General features: G+C 44.6%; 2 protein-coding genes across 3 annotated transcripts in view; both read left to right on the top strand.

The window, feature by feature from the left end:
• The window catches only part of LOC121537610 (calpain-5-like), a 73,016-nt gene that overhangs the window by 8,731 nt on the left and 45,593 nt on the right, over window positions 1-18,692 (top strand). The window lies entirely within an intron of this gene.
• Window positions 5,286-6,408, top strand: LOC123481832 (nuclear apoptosis-inducing factor 1-like). The gene is made up of 2 exons (XM_045206967.1): window positions 5,286-5,953; window positions 6,146-6,408. Exons 1-2 carry the CDS (start codon window positions 5,548-5,550, stop codon window positions 6,277-6,279), a joined length of 540 nt encoding a protein of 179 aa, XP_045062902.1. The 5' UTR covers window positions 5,286-5,547; the 3' UTR covers window positions 6,280-6,408.

The raw sequence follows: 18,692 nt of genomic DNA, 5'->3' as shown, positions 1-18,692 counted from the left end.
TGAACAGCAAACCTGGTTTAAAAAAACAGATATAGCAACACCTCACGGCACAACACCTCTCCCCTATTTGACCTAGATAGTTTGTGTGTATGTATTGATATGTAGGCTACGTGTGGCTTAAAAAAAAAAAAGTGATATAGTTCTGTCCTTGAGCTGTTCTTTCCTATTAATGTTCTGTATTATGTCATATTTTGTGTGGACCCCAGGAAGAGTAGCTGCTGCTTTTGCAACATCTAATGGGGATCCTAATAAAATACCCAAAATACACCCGGCCAAACTTCCTCCTAACCCGGACGATGCTGGGCCAATTGTGTGCCGCCCTATGGGGCTCCTGGTCACGGCCGGCTTTGACATAGCCTGGGCTCGAACCCGAGGCTGTAGTGGCACCACACCACTGAGATGCAGTGCCTTAGACCTCTGATCCACTCGGGAGGCCCTTAAAGCATATTTTACCGTAGGTATGAGGTACTTTTCTGAATATGCGTCAGTTTTTTTATGCCAAATCCACCACCAGTGTGCGTGGCCTAAGAGCTCTATTTTCATGTAATCTGACCATAGCTCGCCTGGAGTTAGATACACAGCATTGGCACTTGGATTGGAACTGACGCTGTGGTCAGATGACATTTAAAATAAAGCTCTTTAGCCACTCATGTCAGTGGTGGGTTTGGCATTAAAAAAACAGAAGCATATGCAAAGTACCTCATACCTACGGTAAAATATGGTGGCGGATCTTTTGATGTTAGTGGGCTATTTTGCGTCCACTGGGCCCTTGTTAAGATCAACGACATTATGAACTTTTACAAGTACCAGGACATTTTAGCGAAAAACCTGGTTGCAAGTGGACCTTCCAGCAAGACAATAACCCAAAGCACTAACCAAAATCCACAAAGAAATGGCTAATTGACCACAAAATCAACATTTTGCAATGGCCATCTGTTTCCGGACTTTAACCCCATTTAAAACCTGTGGTTTGAATTGAGGAGGGCAGTCCATAAGAGCAGACAAATGATATCAAGGATCTAGAAGGATTCTGTATGGAGGAATGGTCTAAAAGCCCTCCCAGTGTGTCCTCCAATCTCATAAGGGGAGGGTAATGGAGTATTGAATACAGGGGTGCCAATAAGTTTGACCCCCCCCCCCCCCATCTTTTGTTGCTCATCTTTATCAAGGGTGACAATAATTATGGACCTGACTGTATATGTTATAAAGGCATTTAATTCTAATAATAGTGAACTACAATTGGTGGGACTCGCTTTAACTATTTAAAATTATTTTTGTTATCGAAGTTTAAAAAGTTGTACTTTTACTATTTAAAGCAAAGCAGTTACATATAGTCAAAGTTAAATGTAGTAAAATAATTGGTCTGATTACTTTGATAGACTAGTTACTGTTGGTGAGTTATTCTATGCTAAGTATTCAGACCCCTTTGATTTTTTTCAAATTTTTGTTACGTTACAGCCTTATTCTAAAATTGATTAAATAAAACAATTTCCTCAGCAATCTACACACAATACCCCATAATGACAAAGCGAAAACAGGTTTTCAGAAATATTTGCAAATATATTCTAAATAAAAAGCAGAAATACCTTATTTACATACTGTAAGTATTCAGACCCTTTGCTATGAGACTCAAGATTGAGATCAGGTGCATCCTATTTCCGTTGATCATCCTTGAGATGTTTCTACAATTTGATTGGAGTCCACCTGTGGTAAATTAATTTGATTGGACATGTTTTGGAAAGGCACACAACTGTCACAGCAAAAACCAAACTATGAGGTCGAAGGAATTGTCCGTAGAGCTTCGAGACAGGATTGTGTCGAGGCACAGATCAGGGGAAGAGTACCAAAACATGTCTGTAGCATTGAAGGGCCCCAAGAACACAGTGCCCTCCATCATTCTTAAATGGAAGAAGTTTGGAACCACCAAAACTCTTCCTAGAGCTGGCCGCCTGGCCAAACTGAGCAATCGGGGGAGAAGGGCCTTGGTCAGGGAGGTGACCAAGAACCCAATGGTCACTCTGACAGAGCTCTAGAGTTCCTCTGTGGAGATGGGAGAACCTTCCAGAAGGACAACCATCTCTGCAGCACTCCCCAAATTGCATGGTATCCAATTGGTAGTTAGTCTTGTCCCATCGCTGCAACTCCCATACGGACTCGGGAGAGGCGAGGTCGAGAGCCGTGCATTCTCCGAAACACAACCCAACCGAGCAGCACTGCTTCTTGACACAATGCCCGCTTAACCCGGAACCCAGCCGTACCAATGTGTCGGAGGAAACGCTGTACACCTGGCGATCGTGTCAGCGTGCACTGCACCCGGCCCGCCACAGGAGTCGCTAGTGCGCGATGGGACAAGAACATCCCTGCCGGCCAAACCCTCCCCTAACCTGGACGACGCTGGGCCAATTGTGCGCCGCCCCATAGGTTTCCCGGTCGCGGCCGGCTGCGACAGAGCCTGGACTCGAACCAGGATCTCTAGTGGCACAGCTAGCACTGCGATGCAGTGCCTTAGAACACTGTGCCATTCGGGAGGCCCCAGTTCAGTGGTCTTTGAGACCTTTTCTGAAGACTTGGACTTTGCAGTGTAAGAAACATATTTATCTTACTCTGCTGCAGTGGTAGATGCTAATGGAAACAGATCAGATCATTTTCTTAGGACCTCATTGAACAGCTTCAATTTGAAACTCATGACAAAAGCGTTTTTTAAGGCTCTTTTTTCAGACTATGTGAAGATGCAAGCATGTCTTCACATGGAGATGGGAACCCTGACAAGGAAATATTCCTTCAGCTTAGAAAGAACGCCACCTACAAACTGTCTGATATCAACAAATAGATAATATCTTCTCTTTCCAGCTGTGTTGGACAAAGGTTTGACATCTCAACCTCACACAAGCTCTGGATCTTTGAAATTACCCTCTCTTGTCCTAGTGATTAGAAGAGCATCCCCTCTTTCATCACAGAGGTTTGGAACTCTCGCTGACACCCCATTGTAGAGTTTTTTTCATCACTTTACCTGTGCAGGTGAGGTTAACTGATTGGATTCAGTCAGAAATATATGACTCCATAGAATCATTAGGCTGTGCACTAGTTACGATACTGATGGACTTGACCAGGAATCCACTCACTGCTAGTGTGGCATTTCTCTTGAAGTCTTCACTAGATAATTTTCCAATAGACAGACTGTTAAAATATACTTTGGCCTTACTGCTAATAATGTCACTGGAATTTTGTGAGCTGACAAGCTCTGGAAGCTGAAAAAGGTGTCTAATATATTGGCTGCGCTTATGTTTGCTTATCAAGGCATCAAGATCTTCAACAGAGCCACCATGCATAATCCCCAAAAAGCGTGATCATCTCAGTGAAAGATTGCAGCAAATCCTGGTGCTTCTCATCAACATAGACCACCATCATGTCAGAGATTTATGTTATAACTTTCCCTGTCAACTTGCTCTCTTTATCAAGTTCATGCTCACTCTTAAAGTATGCATCCTGCTCACCAGGCAAACTTCCCTGGGGGTGAGTGTCTCTAGTTTGGAAGTGGTGCGTGAGTCAGCCTGTCTTCCAGACACCACTAGAGATGTTTGACTTGAAGGCACTTTGAGAGCTCTCTGTGACAATGGAGGATCTTAAATTCCCAATAATTGGTAAAAACCTGGGATAAGTCTTCATGAGATTGTCTGATAAGACACGGCACAAGACCACAAGCTGTGTTTAGGTCAGCTGTATTCTAGTAACAAAGGGTTAGGGTTTAAAAGTGACATAAGGTCGTCTTTTAGTTGCTAACGGAGATAAGAGGGTTAAGTAACATTAGGCTGAGTGGTCATGGCAAACGCACAATGTTTCTGCCTTTTGTACAAATGCAACTCGTCCGAAAAAATTAGAAGTGAGCTGAACTTTGGACAGACAAAAAAACGGACAATGATGAATACGTATGCGGTTTCATGTCGTAATCTCTGTGTGGCCTCAGCCTAAGACTCCTGATCTTCCACACTGCCAGGGTTCTGCTCCTCCTCCTCTTCCTCTCCTCCTGGTAGAAATACATTCATCTCTCAAATAAGGGCACTAACAGAGTCAAACTTAACCGACAGTTTTTTATTTATTTATTTATTTATTTTTATTTCACCTTTATTTAACCAGGTAAGCCAGTTGAGAACAGGTTCTCATTTACAACTGCGACCTGGCCAAGATAAAGCAAAGCAGTGCAATAAAAACAACACAGAGTTACATATGGGGTAAAAAACTTAAAGTCAAAAATACAACAGAAAATATATATACAGTGTGTGCAAATGTAGCAAGTTATGGAGGTAAGGCAATAAATAGCCTATAGTGCAAAATAATTACAATAGTATTAACACTGGAATGCTAGATGTGCAAGAGATTATGTGCAAATAGAGATACTGGGGTGCAAAAGAGCAAAATAAATAACAATATAGGGATGAGGTAGTTGGGTGGGCTAATTTCAGATGGGCTGTGTACAGGTGCAGTGATCGGTAAGGTGCTCTGACAACTGATGCTTAAAGTTATTGAGGGAGATAAGAGTCTCCAGCTTCAGAGATTTTTGCAATTCGTTCCAGTCATTGGCAGCAGAGATTTGGAAGGAATGGCGGCCAAAGGAGGTGTTGGCTTTGGGAATGACCAGTGAGATATACCTGCTGGAGCGCAGACTACGGGTGGGTGCTGCTATGGTGACCAATGAGCTAAGATAATGCGGGGATTTGCCTAGCAGTGATTTATAGATGGCCTGGAGCCAGTGGGTTTGACGACGAACATGTAGTGAGGTCCAGCCAACAAGAGCGTACAGGTCACAGTGGTGGGTAGTGTATGGGGCTTTGGAGACAAAACGGATGGCACTGTGATAGACTACATCCAATTTGCTGAGTAGAGTGTTGGAGGCTATTTTGTAAATGACATCGCCGAAGTCAAGGATCGGTAGGATAGTCAGTTTTACAAGGGCATGTTTGGCAGCATGAGTGAAGGAGGCTTTGTTGCGAAATAGGAAGCCGATTCTAGATTTAACTTTGGATTGGATATTCGTTATGTGAGTCTGGAAGGAGAGTTTACAGTCTAACCAGACACCTAGGTATTTGTAGTTGTCCACATACTCTAGGTCAGACCCGTCGAGAGTGGTGATTCTAGTCGGGTGGGCGGGTGCCAGCAGCGTTCGATTGAAAAGCATGCATTTAGTTTTACTAGTGTTTAAGAGCAGTTGGAGGCTACTGAAAGAGTGTTGTATGGCATTGAAGCTCGTTTGGAGGTTTGTTAACACAGTGTCCAATGAAGGGCCAGGGGCCTCATGTACAAAGACTTGCGTTGAATTCATACTAAAACATTGCGTACGGACAAAGCCATAAATGTGCGTACGCACCAAAAAAATCTGATGTATGAATCTCTGCGTACGCAGCATTCCACATACATTCTCTTTGTACATCCCAATCAACGCGAAATTGAGCGCACATGCACGAGCACCACACCACACCCTGTCTCCTCCCTCAATTAAATCAATTTAAATATGGTAATTAGTCCAATTTGGCAAAAGAAACCTGCAAGAACATGGCTAAAGCAAGCAAGAAACGAAATTTCACTGAAAACGAATTAGAGGTGCTACTATCAGAGGTAGAAACAAGAAAAAATATTTTATTTGGAAATCTGTCCTCTGGAATTAATAACAAAAGAAAGAAAAAAGAGTGGGCGAGTTTGTCTGATGCCGTCAACGCGGTGGGATCTGAGAGTCGCACCGTAAATGAACTGAAGAAGAAATGGTCAGACATAAAGGTGGAAGTTAAGCGGAGAACTGCTGCGCACCGACAACGTGTGGGCAGAACAGGCGGTGGTACAGGGACCGATGAACTTGCACCCTTTGATCAGAGAGTTGCCTCTATTGTAGGAGACACGTTAATCTCTGGAATCGTATCCGCTGATGTAGGAGACTCGGATATACTACAGGACTGCCAGCAAGGTGACTCAGATTTATTTCCTTAACTTTGATATACATAGCCAGCCACCGTTTAATTTTAAAATGCATGCAATATAGCAAAAGGTACACCAGAGATTTCACGTATCCACTGCTTTTATTGCAAATGCGTGTACCCATTAATAAGGAACAGACTCAAATTACTGTTAAGATGTGCCTGTGTTTAATTGGACTTAGGAACCGCAGGAACGTCCACTGGCACGCACTCAGAGTCCGCACCACCTGAGCAGCCAGAGCCCATTCAGTCCAGCGTCTCCCGTGTCTCTAATGTTCCCCCAGTGCTGAAGCCCGTCCATCTGGCCGTGTCTTGACGCATGCTGTTCTGGAGTCACAACAACAAATTGTTAGGGCCATTGAAGAAATGAACAGTCACCTTAAAAATGTCACTGACGCACTCACAGAAATAAGCCATTCATTAAAAGAATTGGTCAAAAAATGAACTTTGTGTCTGAGTACCATTTATATTGTCGCAATTACACGTTGACGGGCCTGAATGGCTTGTTGATTGTGCTGCACATATACTGGTCCTGGGTCAGGGTCATCTGGCGGTGCCCCCACCTCACCAAGGTGTATGCCATGCCTGTGCGCGACATTGTGCAGCACTCCACAGGCCAGTATGATGCGGCAAACCTTGTCAGGGCGGTATAACAGCATCCCCCTGGTCCTGTCAAGGCAGCGCCACCGACATTTCAGCTGCCCAATCGCCTGCTCCACAACTGACCGAGTGCGGGAATGGGCATCATTGTATCTGCGCTCTCGGTCAGTTTGTGGGTTGGTGAGGGGGGTTAACAGCCACGTCTTTAGTGGATAACCACTGTCTCCTGATGGGCAGTAATAATAATTACAGACACAAACATTTTACTTTTAGATAGAACCATACATTTAAATGCATAACTTACCAAGTAGCCACCTGCCAAGTGCGCACCCTGCCAGCTTGGAGTCTCATCCCAACCATGCTGTTTGTAAGGATATATGAATCATGGGTTGACCCAGGCCACCTTGCCACAATATTTGTTAGGCGCATTTGTGCATCACATATAATCTGCACATTTATTGAATGGAAATGTTTCCGATTCACATATGCAAATTCGTCTTCAGATGGCGCCTTTATAGCAATATGTGTGCAGTCGATCGCTCCGATTACATTAGGAAAACCGGCTATCGCTGCAAATTGCGCTTTGATGTTTGGCTGGTCACCTGCATCGTATGGGAATGTTATATACCTGGTAGACAAGCGGATGATGCCGTCCCATACAGGTGGCATTGCACGGCTCAAACACGACTGGCTTATTCCTGAGCGGTCTGCCAGTTCTCTTTGGAAAGAACCGGTTGCTAGGAAACCAAGTGTAGTAAGCACCTGTAAAGGAACGGGTAATGCGTGGCTCCTCACTGTCTCTCTTTCCAAATTCGGACCCAACTCAGCGCAGAGCTCCAAGAGTATAGCCCTTGGAAATCTGAAACGGCTGATGAGCCAGTCATCGTCGTGGGCCAGAAAATCACCGTGGTCCCTAAAAACTGCGTTCTCTCCGGATTTGTCCATTGAAAATGTCTTCTAATAAAGCCAAAGCTGCCATTGCTAGACGGGTTGTATCAATTTTCACATCCTTTATATATGTTCTTACTTAATTGCATAATTAATAGAATATTCTAATAAGACTCGTGTGACAATAATATGGCAAATCATTTATCAATTACAAATTATAAGCAATATCTGGCAGGTGCGATAGAACAGTTCGTAGTGTAATGTTTGCCACTTCACTTTATTGCCTCTGAGTCGCCAACGGACAAACATCACAAAAATGTACGTACGCCAGGCCTGAAGTTTACGTGGAAGAACGCACATTCTTACGTTAATTTCACTGTTAGTACATCTGACCGTGAACGTGAAAGCTGGCGTACGCCGTGTTTTCGTGCGTACGCAAGATTGATACATGAGGCCCCAGATGTATACAAAATGGTGTCGTCTGCGTAGAGGTGGATCTGAGAGTCACCAGCAGCAAGAGCGACATCATTGATATACACAGAGAATAGAGTCGGCCCGAGAATTGAACCCTGTGGCACCCCCATAGAGACTGCCATAGGTCCAGACAACAGGCCCTCCGATTTGACACATTGAACTCTATCTGAGAAGTAGTTGGTGAACCAGGCGAGGCAGTCATTTGAGAAACCAAGGCTATTTAGTCTGCCAATAAGAATGCGGTGGTTGACAGAGTCGAAAGCCTTGGCCAGGTCGATGAAGACGGCTGCACAGTACTGTCTATTATCAATCGCGGTTATAATATCGTTTAGGACCTTGAGCGTGGCTGAAGTGCACCCATGACCAGCTCGAAACCGGATTGCATAGCGGAGAAGGCACGGTGGTATTCGAAATGGTCGGTGATCTGTTTGTTAACTTGGCTTTCAAATACTTTCGAAAGGCAGGGCAGGATGGATATAGGTCTGTAGCAGTTTGGATCTAGAGTGTCACCCCCTTTGAAGAGGGGGGATGACCGCGGCAGCTTTCCAATCTCTGGGGATCTCAGACGTTACGAAAGAGAGGTTGAACAGACTAGTAATAGGGGTTTACGACAATTTCGGCGGCTAGTTTTAGAAAGAAAGGGTCCAGATTGTCTAGCCCAGCTGATTTGTAGGGGTCCAGATTTTGCAGCGCTTTCAAAACATCAGCTGTCTGAATTTGTGTGAAGGAGAAGCGGGGGGGCATGGGCAAGTTGCAGCGGAGGGTGCAGAGTTGGTGGCCGGGGTAGTGGTAGCCAGATGGAAAGCATGTCCAGCTGTAGCAAAATGCTTGTTGAAATTCTCGATTATTGTAGATTTATCGGTGGTGATAGTGTTTCCTAGCCTCAGTGCAGTGGGCAGCTGGGAGGAAGTGCTCTTATTCTCCATGGACTTTACAGTGTCCCAAAACTTTTTGGAGTTAGTGCTACAGGATGCAAATTTCTGTTTGAAAAAGTTAGCCTTTGCTTTCCTGACTGCTTGTGTATATTGGTTCCTAACTTCCCTGAAAAGTTGCATATCGCGGGGGCTATTTGATGCTAATGCAGTACGCCACAGGATGTTTTTGTGCTGGTCAAGGGCAGTCAAGTCTGAGGAGAACCAGGGGCTATATCGGTTCTTAGTTCTGTATTTTTGAATGGGGCATGTTTATTTAAGATTGAGAGGAAATTACTTTTAAGGAACAACCAGGCATCCTCTACTGACGGAATGAGATCTATATCCATCCAGGATACCTGGGCCAGGTCAATTAGGGAAGGCCTGCTCGCTAAAGTGTTTTAGGGAGCGTTTGACAGTGATGAGGGGTGGTCGTTTGACCGCGGACCCGTTACGGACGCAGGCAATAAGGCAGTGATCGCTGAGATCCTGGTTGAAGACAGCTGAGGTGTATTTAGAGGGTATGTTAGTCAGGATGATATCTATGAGGGTACCCATGTTTACGGATTTAGGGTTGTACCTGGTAGGTTCGTTGATAATTTGCGTGAGGTTGAGGGCATCTAGTTTGGATTGTAGGATGGCCGGGGTATTAAGCATATCCCAATTTAGGTCACCAAGCAGTACGAACTCTGAGGATAAATGGGGGCAATCAATTCACATATGGTGTCCAGGGCACAGCTTGGGGCTGAGGGGGTCTGTAGCAAGCGGCAACAGTGAGAGACTTATTTCTGGAAAGGTGGATTTTGAAGTAGAAGCTCAAACTGTTTGGGCACAGACCTGGATAGTATGATAGAGCTCTGCAGGCTATCTCTACAGTAGATTGCAACTCCACCCCCTTTGGCAGTTCTATCTAGACGGAAAATGTTATAGTTGGGGATGGAAATTTCAGAATTTTTGGTGGCCTTCCTGAGCCAGGATTCAGACACTGCTAGAACATCAGGATTGGCGGAGTGTGCTAACGCAGTGAATAACTCAAACTTAGGAAGTAGACTTCTGATATTTATGTGCAAGAAACCAAGACTTTTGCGATTACAAAAGTCAGCAAATGATAGCGCCTGGGGAGTAGGAGTGATACTGAGGGCTGCAGGGCCTGGGTTAGCCTCTACATCACCGGAGGACTAGAATAAGGATACGGCTAAAGGCTTTAAGAACTGGTCTTCTAGTGCGTTGGGTACATAGAATAAAGGGGGCAGATTTCCGGGTGTTGTAGAAAAGATTCAGGGCATTATGTACAGACAAGGATATGGAAGGATATGAGTAAAGTGGAGGTAAACCTAAGCGTTGGGTAACAATGAAAGAGATAGCATCACTGGAGGCATCAATTGAGTCGGTCTCCGCGTGTATGGGGGGTGGGACAAAGGAGCTATCTAAGGCAGGTTTAGCTGGGCTGGGGGATCTACAGTGAAATACTACAATTAGAAATAACCGAAACAACAATAAGCTAACCATGTTTGGGCTGAGGCTAAACATAAACAGGATGTAGTACCGTAAAAAGGAACAGTCCAGCAGACATCAGCTGTATAGCTGAGTTATCATAAGGTCCGGTGAACAGCAATAGGATAGTTCGGAGGCTGCTAAAGCACTAGCGAGTAAGAGGCCACGGCTAGCGTGTGCTAGCGGGCCGGGGCTAGCAGATGGAATCTTCGTGGTCGACGTCGTAACCACATCAGACGATTTCGTCGGCAGACCAGTCGTGTAGGATCGGCGGGGCTCCGTGTCAACACTAGGTGGTCCCGTCCGGTTGACAGAGAGGTAGATAGCCGGAGATGGGCCTAGCACAGGATGATTAGCCAGACCACAGCGTCCATTTTGTTGCAGCTAGCTGGTAGCGATGAATCCGGAGTTAAAGGTCCAGTGATTCAGTGATTCCGGCAGAAAAACTGATATGTTCTGGGTCGATAACGCGCTGTGCAGACTGGCCGAATATCCGGTGATTAATGTCCAGTGATTAAATTAATCCCGCAGAAAAAAAATCCAATGTTCTGGGTGAAATACCGCTAACTGTGGCTAATAGCAAGTAGCTAGTTAGCTGGCTAGCTAGTTTCAACTGGAGATTCTAGATAAAAGGTAAGTCAATAATAGAATCCGTTCCACATTGAGTATATTATAAAGTATATTTTGTAGAAGGATGAAAAGTCTGATAGGGAAAATATGTACGAAAAATACAAAAAAGCAGGGTATTTACAGGCTATTTACAGACACACGACAAAAACAGAACTGCACTACTACGCCATCTGCATTCGGAAAGTATTCAGACGCCATCCCCTTTTCCACATTTTGTTACGTTACGGCCTTATTCTAAAATGGATTAAATTATATTTTTCCCTCATCAATCTACACACAATACCCAATAATGACAAAGTGAAAACAGGTTTTTAGATTATGTGCAAATTTATAAAAATAAATAAATAAACATAAGTATTCAGACCCTTTGCTATGAGACTCGAAATTGAGCTCCAGTGCATCCTATTTCCATTGATCATCCTTGAGATGTTTCTACAACTTCATTGGAGTCCACCTGTGGTAAATTCAATTGATTGGACATGATTTGGAAAGGCACACACTTGTCTATTTAAGGTCCCACAGTTGACAGTGCATGTCAGAGCAAAAACCAAGAACCCGATTGTCACTCTGACAGAGCTCCAGAGTTCCTCTGTGGAGATGGGAGAACCTTCCAGAAGGACAATCATCTCTGCAGCACTCCACTAATTAGGCCTTTATGGTAGAGTGGCCAGACGGAAGCCACTCCTCAGTAAAAGGTACATGACAGCCCGCTTGGAGTTTGCCAAAAGGCAACCCTAAAGGACTCAGACCATGAGAAACAAGATTCTCTGGTCTGATGAAACCAGGATTGAACTCTTTGGCCTGAATGCCAAGCGTCATGTCAATCAATCCAGCATCAGCAGATGTCACAAAGTGCTATACAGAAACCCAGCCTAAAACCCCAAACAGCAAGCAATGCAGATGTAGAAGTACGGTGGCTAGGAAAAACTCCCTAGAAAGGCAGAAACCTAGGAAGAAACCTAGAGAGGAGCCAGGCTCTGGGGGGTGGTGGAGATTATAACAGTACATGGCCGTTAAGGCCAGATTTTTCTCCAAGATGTTCAAACGTTCATAGATTACCAGCAGGGTCAAATAATAATCACAGTGGTTGTAGAGGTTGCAACAGGTCAGTACATCAGGAGTAAATGTCACTTGGCTTTTCATAGCCGGGCGTTTTAGAGGTTGAAATAGCAGGTGCGGTAAAGGGAGAGAGTTGAAAACAGCAGGTCTGGGACAAGGTAGCACGTCCGGTGAACAGGTTCCATAGCCGCAAGCAGAAGAGTGGAAACTGGAGCAGCAGCACGACCAGGTGGACTGGGGACAGCAAGGAGTCATCAGGCCAGGTAGTCCTGAGGCATGGTCCTAGGGCTCAGGTCCTCCGGAATGGGAGGGAGAGAATTAGAGGGAGCATACTTAAATTCACACAGGACACAGACTGACCCTAGCCCCCCGGCACACAGACTATTGCAGAATAGATACTGGAGGCTGAGACGGGGGGTCGGGAGACACTGTGGCCCCGTCCGACGATACAACCAGGCAGGATATAACCCCACCCACTTTGCCAATGCACAGCCCCCACACCACCAGAGGGATATCAACAGACCACCAACCTACTACCCTGAGACAAGGCTGAGTATAGCCCACGAAGATCTCCTCCACTGCACGAGCCCGAGGGAGCGACAAACCAGACAGGAAGATCACGTCAGTGACTCAACCCACTCAAGTGATGCACCCCTCCTAGGGACTGCATGGAAAGCACCAGTAAGCTCAGCTCCCGTAATAGGGTCAGAGGCAGTGAATCCCAATGGAGAGACCGGAACCAGCCAGGCAGAGACAGCAAGGGCGGTTAGTCGCTCCAGTGCCTTTCCGTTCACCTTCGCACCCCTGGGCCAGACGACACTCAATCATAGGAACTATTGAAGAGATGAGTCTTCAGTAAAGACTTAAAGGTCGAGAACGAATCTGCGTCTCTCACATGGATAGGCAGACCATTCCATAAAAATGGAGCTCTATAGGAGAAAGCCCTGCCTCCAGCAGTTTGCTTAGAAATTGTAGGGACAATAAGGAGGCCTGTGTCTTGTGACCGTTGCGTACGTGTAGGTATGTACGGCAGGACCAAATCGGGGCGATAGGTAGGAGCAAGCCCATGTAATGCTTTGTTGGTTAGCAGTAAAACCCTGAAATCAGCCCTAGCCTTAACAGGAAGCCAGTGTAAAGAGGCTAGCACTGGAGTAATATGATCAAATTCTAGTCAACATTCTAGCAGCCATGTTTAGCACTAACTGAAGTTTATTTAGTGCTTTATCCGGGTAGCCGGAGAGTAGAGCATTGCAGTAGTCTAATCTAGAAGTGACACAAGCATGGATTAGCTTTTCTGCATCCAATTGGTACAGCTTTTGGAACAGCTTTTCTGTTCCAATTTTCTGGAGGCTTGCTTCAGGGCTTGGGTATTTTCTGTATACCAGGGAGCTAGTTTCTTGTGACAAATGTTTTTTGTTTTTAGGGGTACGACTGCATCTAGGGTATTACGCAAGGTTACATTTAGATCCTCTGTTAAGTCGTTAACTGATTTTTGTACTCCGACGTCCTTGAGTAGGTGGAGGGAGTCTGGAAGGGCCTCTAGGAATCTTTGGGTTGTCCGAGAGTTTATAGCACAGCTTTTGATGGTCCTTGGTAGGGGTTTGAGCAGATTATTTGTTGCGATTGCAAATGTAATAAGATGGTGGTCCGATAGTCCAGGGTTATGAGGAAAAACATTTAGATCCATAATATTTATTCCACGGGACAAAACTAGATCCAGGGTATGACTGTGGCAATGAGTAGGTCCGGAGACATGTTGGACAAAACCCACTGAGTCAATGATGGCTCTGAAAGCCTTTTGGAGTGGGTCTGTGGACTTTTCCATGTGAATATTAAAGTCACCAAAAATTTGAATATTATCTGCCATGACTACAAGGTCCGATAGGAATTCAGGGAACTCAGTGAGGAACTCTGTATACGGCCCAGGAGGCCTGTAAACAGTAGCTATAAAAAGTGATTGAGTAGGCTGCATAGATTTCATGACTAGAAGCTCAAAAGATGAAAACGCAGTCATTTCTGGGGGGGTAAATTGACATTTGCTATCGTAAATGTTATCAACACCTCCGCCTTTGCGGGATGCGGGGGGGATATGGTCACTAGTGTAACCAGGAGGAGAGGCCTCATTTAACACAGTACATTCATCAGGCTTAAGCCATGTTTCAGTCAGGCCAATCACGTCAAGATTATGATCAGTGATTAGTTCATTGACCATACCTGCCTTGGAAGTGAGGGATCTAACATTTAAGTAGCCCTATTTTGAGATGTGACAATCTCTTTCAATAAATGGAGGAGGTCTTTATTCCAGTTAGATTGCTAAGGCAAACACCGCCATGTTTAGTTTTGCTCAACCTAGATCGAGGCACAGACACGGTCTCAATGGGGATAGCTGAGCTGACTACACTGACTGCTAGTGGCAGACTCCACTAAGCTGGCAGGCTGGCTAAAGGCCTGCTGCCTGGCGTGCACCCTGTCTCATTGTGGAGCTAGAGGAGTTAGAGCCCTGTCTATGTTGGTAGATAAGATGAGAGCACCCCTCCAGCTAGGATGGAGTCCGTCACTCCTCAGCAGGCCAGGCTTGGTCCTGTTTGTGGGTGAGTCCCAGAAAGAGGGCCAATTATCTACAAATTCTATATTTTGGGAGGGGCAGAAAACAGTTTTCAACCAGCGATTGAGTTGTGAGACTCTGCTGTAGAGCTCATCACTCGCCCTAACTGGGAGGGGGCCAGAGACAATTACTCGATACCGACACATCTTTCTAACTAATTTACATGCTGAAGCTATGTTGCTCTTGGTGACCTCTGACTGTTTCATCCTAACATCGTTGGTGCCGACGTGGATAACAATATCTATATACTCTCTACACTCGCCAGTTTTTGCCTTAGCCAGCACCATCTTCAGATTAGTCTTTACGTCAGTAGCCCTGCCCCCTGGTAAACAGTGTATGATCGCTGGATGATTATTTTTAAGTCTAATATTGCGGGTAATGGAGTCGCCAATGACTGACTAGGGTTTTCAATTTGTCAGAGCTAATGGTGGGAGGCTTCAGTGGCTCACACCCCGTAACGGGTGTAGGAGAGACCTGAGAAGGCTCAGCCACTGATTCCGACTCATTGCTTAATGGGGAGAACCGTTTCTGTCGGCTGAATGAGCGACACCGGTTGAGCATGCTGACAGCATTTCTTTCCAGAAGCCTTGAGAAAATTGTCCAGCTGTGGGGACTGTGCGAGGGCATTTATACTACTATCTGTACTTACTGGTGGCACAGACGCCGTTTCATCCTTTCCTACACTTACATTGCCCTTGCCTAATGATTGCGTCGGAAGCTGTGCTTGCAGCACGGCTATCCTCACCATAAGGCGATAGTTCTCCTGTATATTATGAGTACAGCGACTGCAATTAGCTGGCATAGTGTTAATGTTACTACTTAGCTTCGGCTGGTGGAGGTCCAGTAGAACCATGTCCAGATAAAGCTTCCGGGGTGAAAAAGTTGAATGAAAAAAGTCGAATGAGTAAAGAATATAAAAATAACTAAGACGTTGGTTAAATGTGTTAAATGAAGATGGATTAAACGGTTATGCTGTGGGGATGTTTTTCAGCGGCAGGGACTGGGAGACTAGTCAGGATCGAGGGAAAGATGAATGGAGCAAAGTACAGAGAGGTCCTTGATAAAAACCTGCTCCAGAGCGCTCAGGACCTCACAGAGGGGAAAAGGTAAACCTTCCAACAGGACAATGACCCTAAGCACACAGCCAAGACAACGCAGGAGTGGCTTCGGGACAAGTCTCTGAATGTCCTTGAGTGGCCCAGCCAGAGCCCTGACTTGAACCCGATCTAACATCTCTGGAGAGACCTGAAAATAGCTGTGCAGCAACGCTCCCCATGCAACCTGACAGAGCTTGGGAGGATCTGCAGAGAAGAATGGGAGAAACTCCCCAAATACAGGTGTGCCAAGCTTGTAGCGTCATACCCAAGAAGAATTTAGGCTGTAATCGTTGCCAAAGGTGCTTCAACAAAGTACTGAGTAAAGGGTCTGAATACTTATGTAAATGTCATATTTCCGTTTTTGCTTTGTCATAATGGGGTATTGTGTGTAGATTGATGAGGGGGAAAAAACAATTTAATCAATTTTAGAATAAGGTTGTAATGTAACAAAATGTGGAAAAAGTCAAGGGGTCTGAATACTTTCCGAATGCACTGTATTTTACAGCACGTCATAATGAAAGAATTACAGTGTAATTGGTTGAATAGTCGCGAGAAGAGTAGCTTTGGCGACCTTTAGAAAAATGAATAAATTGAAAATGAGTGTAAGTTCAGCAAAATAACTTGCTGTTCTATTATGCACCTGGACATTTCCAATGATGACATCTATATAAAACACACAAAAAAATTAAACATTATTTTTATGCAATGACAAGGTAAACTAACAATTTCATTGATGTAAATGTAAATGCTTCAGGTGATGGGGTCACACAACACAGACAGGCAGGTGTGGAGACTGAGTCAGAAGAAGAAAGAAAGAGCTAAGGATTCATAATAGCAGGATCTAACCCTCCACGCATCATTTTAGTCTCATTTAAGGACTGAATAAAAAGTAATTGTGGATTAAAATAAATTTGTTAAGGTGACTAGACCTCTAATTCACGCATATAACTAATTTAGAAAATATTTCCTGAAGAAAATGTGTGCTTGCTTTAGTTGGCAATGTGTTTTATGGTAGTGGAAGAAGTTGGCACACTAATGACCTGCTCCATTGGTAGTGTCTGCCAAGACTTTGTAGGCTATCCAGTAAAACCACACTTGTTACAATAGGCTACAAAGTAAAGATAATGATGCTAATATTGTTGAATAGAAACATGTTTATTATGCCTACCATTAGCCTGTAGACCTGTTATTCAAATTCATAAACTTCTTCTCTCCAATCAATTACATTTAAGCATTTGGTCTATTAGCTGTTAATTGCAGCTGAACCAAATACATGACCGTGTATGTTCTCGAACCTCACCCTCAAGCTCTGGCCATCTACCCATTTGTGCTCGCGTAGCGTGGGAGAGAGTGGGCGTGTGCCCGCATGGGGATGTTCCCTCTGCAGTCATGATCGAGACTGGTCTGCACCATCTGTGTCATGTTTGGGCTCCAACTGCAACCTCCTTAATTTCCCCACATATTCAGCTGATAAATGCGATCAGTGAATCTGAATTTAATCAGCTGCCTTCGTCAATATTAGGGGTAGGCTATTTATTTCATTATGACAATATCATTGGATGTTTATCCATCTGTGAATAGGCTATTGATGGCAGATATTGACGGCAAGCCCAATTGTTAGCCTCTCAAATGGTGGTGATGGCCTCCATTTGAAGTTGATTTTTACCGGATGAGAACACCTCTGTAAAGCAAAGTTGATTTTGAGAGAGGAGGAGTGTTGATCTAGGATAAGGTTCCCCCTGTGCATGTGATCTTATTAACTGTGATTTAAAAGCCAAAATGTATCCTAAATCAGTGCTCTTACTCTGAGACGCTTGATAAATACGGGCCCATTCCTAGTAGGTGGTAGGCTATTGGAAAAGGTCCCCAGCTCTGAGAGCATATGGTACTATGAGTCCGAGGGCTGTGGCTGTGTCACAAATGTCACCCTATTCCCTGTAAAGTGTACTACTTTTGACCAGGGCCCAAAGGGACTATAGAGAATAGGGTGCCATTTAGGATGCGCACTGTGAGTCCATATTAATAAATGGAGAAAAGCAGAACGTGGACATTAATAATTCACTGGTTTAACGGTCAGATCTAGAAGTTGGGAGCTTTGATTGACAGCCAGCAGCTTAGGTGTTGTGCAGCTTATTCATCGGTGTAGGCCCAATTCCTTTTAGTGCCTTCAGTTATTGCCTAGGCTGGGTTACTACTACATAACTGTAGGCAGACATCGTGTGTAGCCTACTGTAGTTCAAATCTCCAAATATCTAGCCAAAATGTGCATCAGAAGATAGGGTTGGCACTAGGGTGTGTGTCTGCGTACTCTTGTTACACATGTGTATTTACTGTTGTATAATTTCCTGGTTTAAATTAAAATGATTCCTTATACCTCTGGATATACCTCTGGATTCCTTATACCTCTAAGACCTGTTGTCTTAGGTCACTCTTTATGTAGTGTTGTGGTGTCTCTCTTGTCATGATGTGTGCTTTGTCCTATATTTTTATTTTGAATCCCAGCCCCCGTCCCCGCAGGAGGCCTTTTGGTAGGCCGTCATTGTAAATAAGAATTTGTTCTTAACTGACTTGCCTAGTTAAATAAATGTTTTTTTCTGGTTTTCTGTCATCATTTTCTGTGATCTCATGTCTCTGGAGACCATTCAAGACCACTTCTTTATCGCGTAAAGGATTTAGTTTTTTTTAACGGCCTGTATTTCCGTTGATTAAATGTTGACTATTTCATGTGCTTCTGCTGCATTACATGTCCATGTCAGAAAAGAGAAGTCGAAAGAAGACTAGATGTTATGTGTCAGACTGAGCTTAGAGGAGTTGGGTAAAGTTGCCCCCTAGCATTTTCCCCACTAATGGTTAAGGTTAGGATTGGGAGATAGAGATTTAGGATCAGCTTCCTATCTAGGGGAATTTTCACCCTGGAGCAAAATTTGAGGCTAAAATCCAAAAGGATGGGGGGGAATATACTGTATGGTCT

This window comes from Coregonus clupeaformis, chromosome 24 (assembly GCF_020615455.1).
Source record: "Coregonus clupeaformis isolate EN_2021a chromosome 24, ASM2061545v1, whole genome shotgun sequence".
In the NCBI taxonomy this organism is placed as follows: domain Eukaryota; kingdom Metazoa; phylum Chordata; class Actinopteri; order Salmoniformes; family Salmonidae; genus Coregonus; species Coregonus clupeaformis.
This window is presented reverse-complemented; position numbering and strand designations above follow the sequence as displayed.

What these genes read in the sequence shown, in the direction of transcription:
- LOC123481832 (XM_045206967.1), top strand. Translation starts at nt 5,548, where the DNA reads ATGGCTAAAGCAAGCAAGAAACGAAATTTCACTGAAAACGAATTAGAG. An exon ending in ACTACAGGACTGCCAGCAAG is followed by an intron (nt 5,954 to 6,145) that starts GTGACTCAGATT and finishes AATTGGACTTAG; the next exon opens with GAACCGCAGGAACGTCCACT.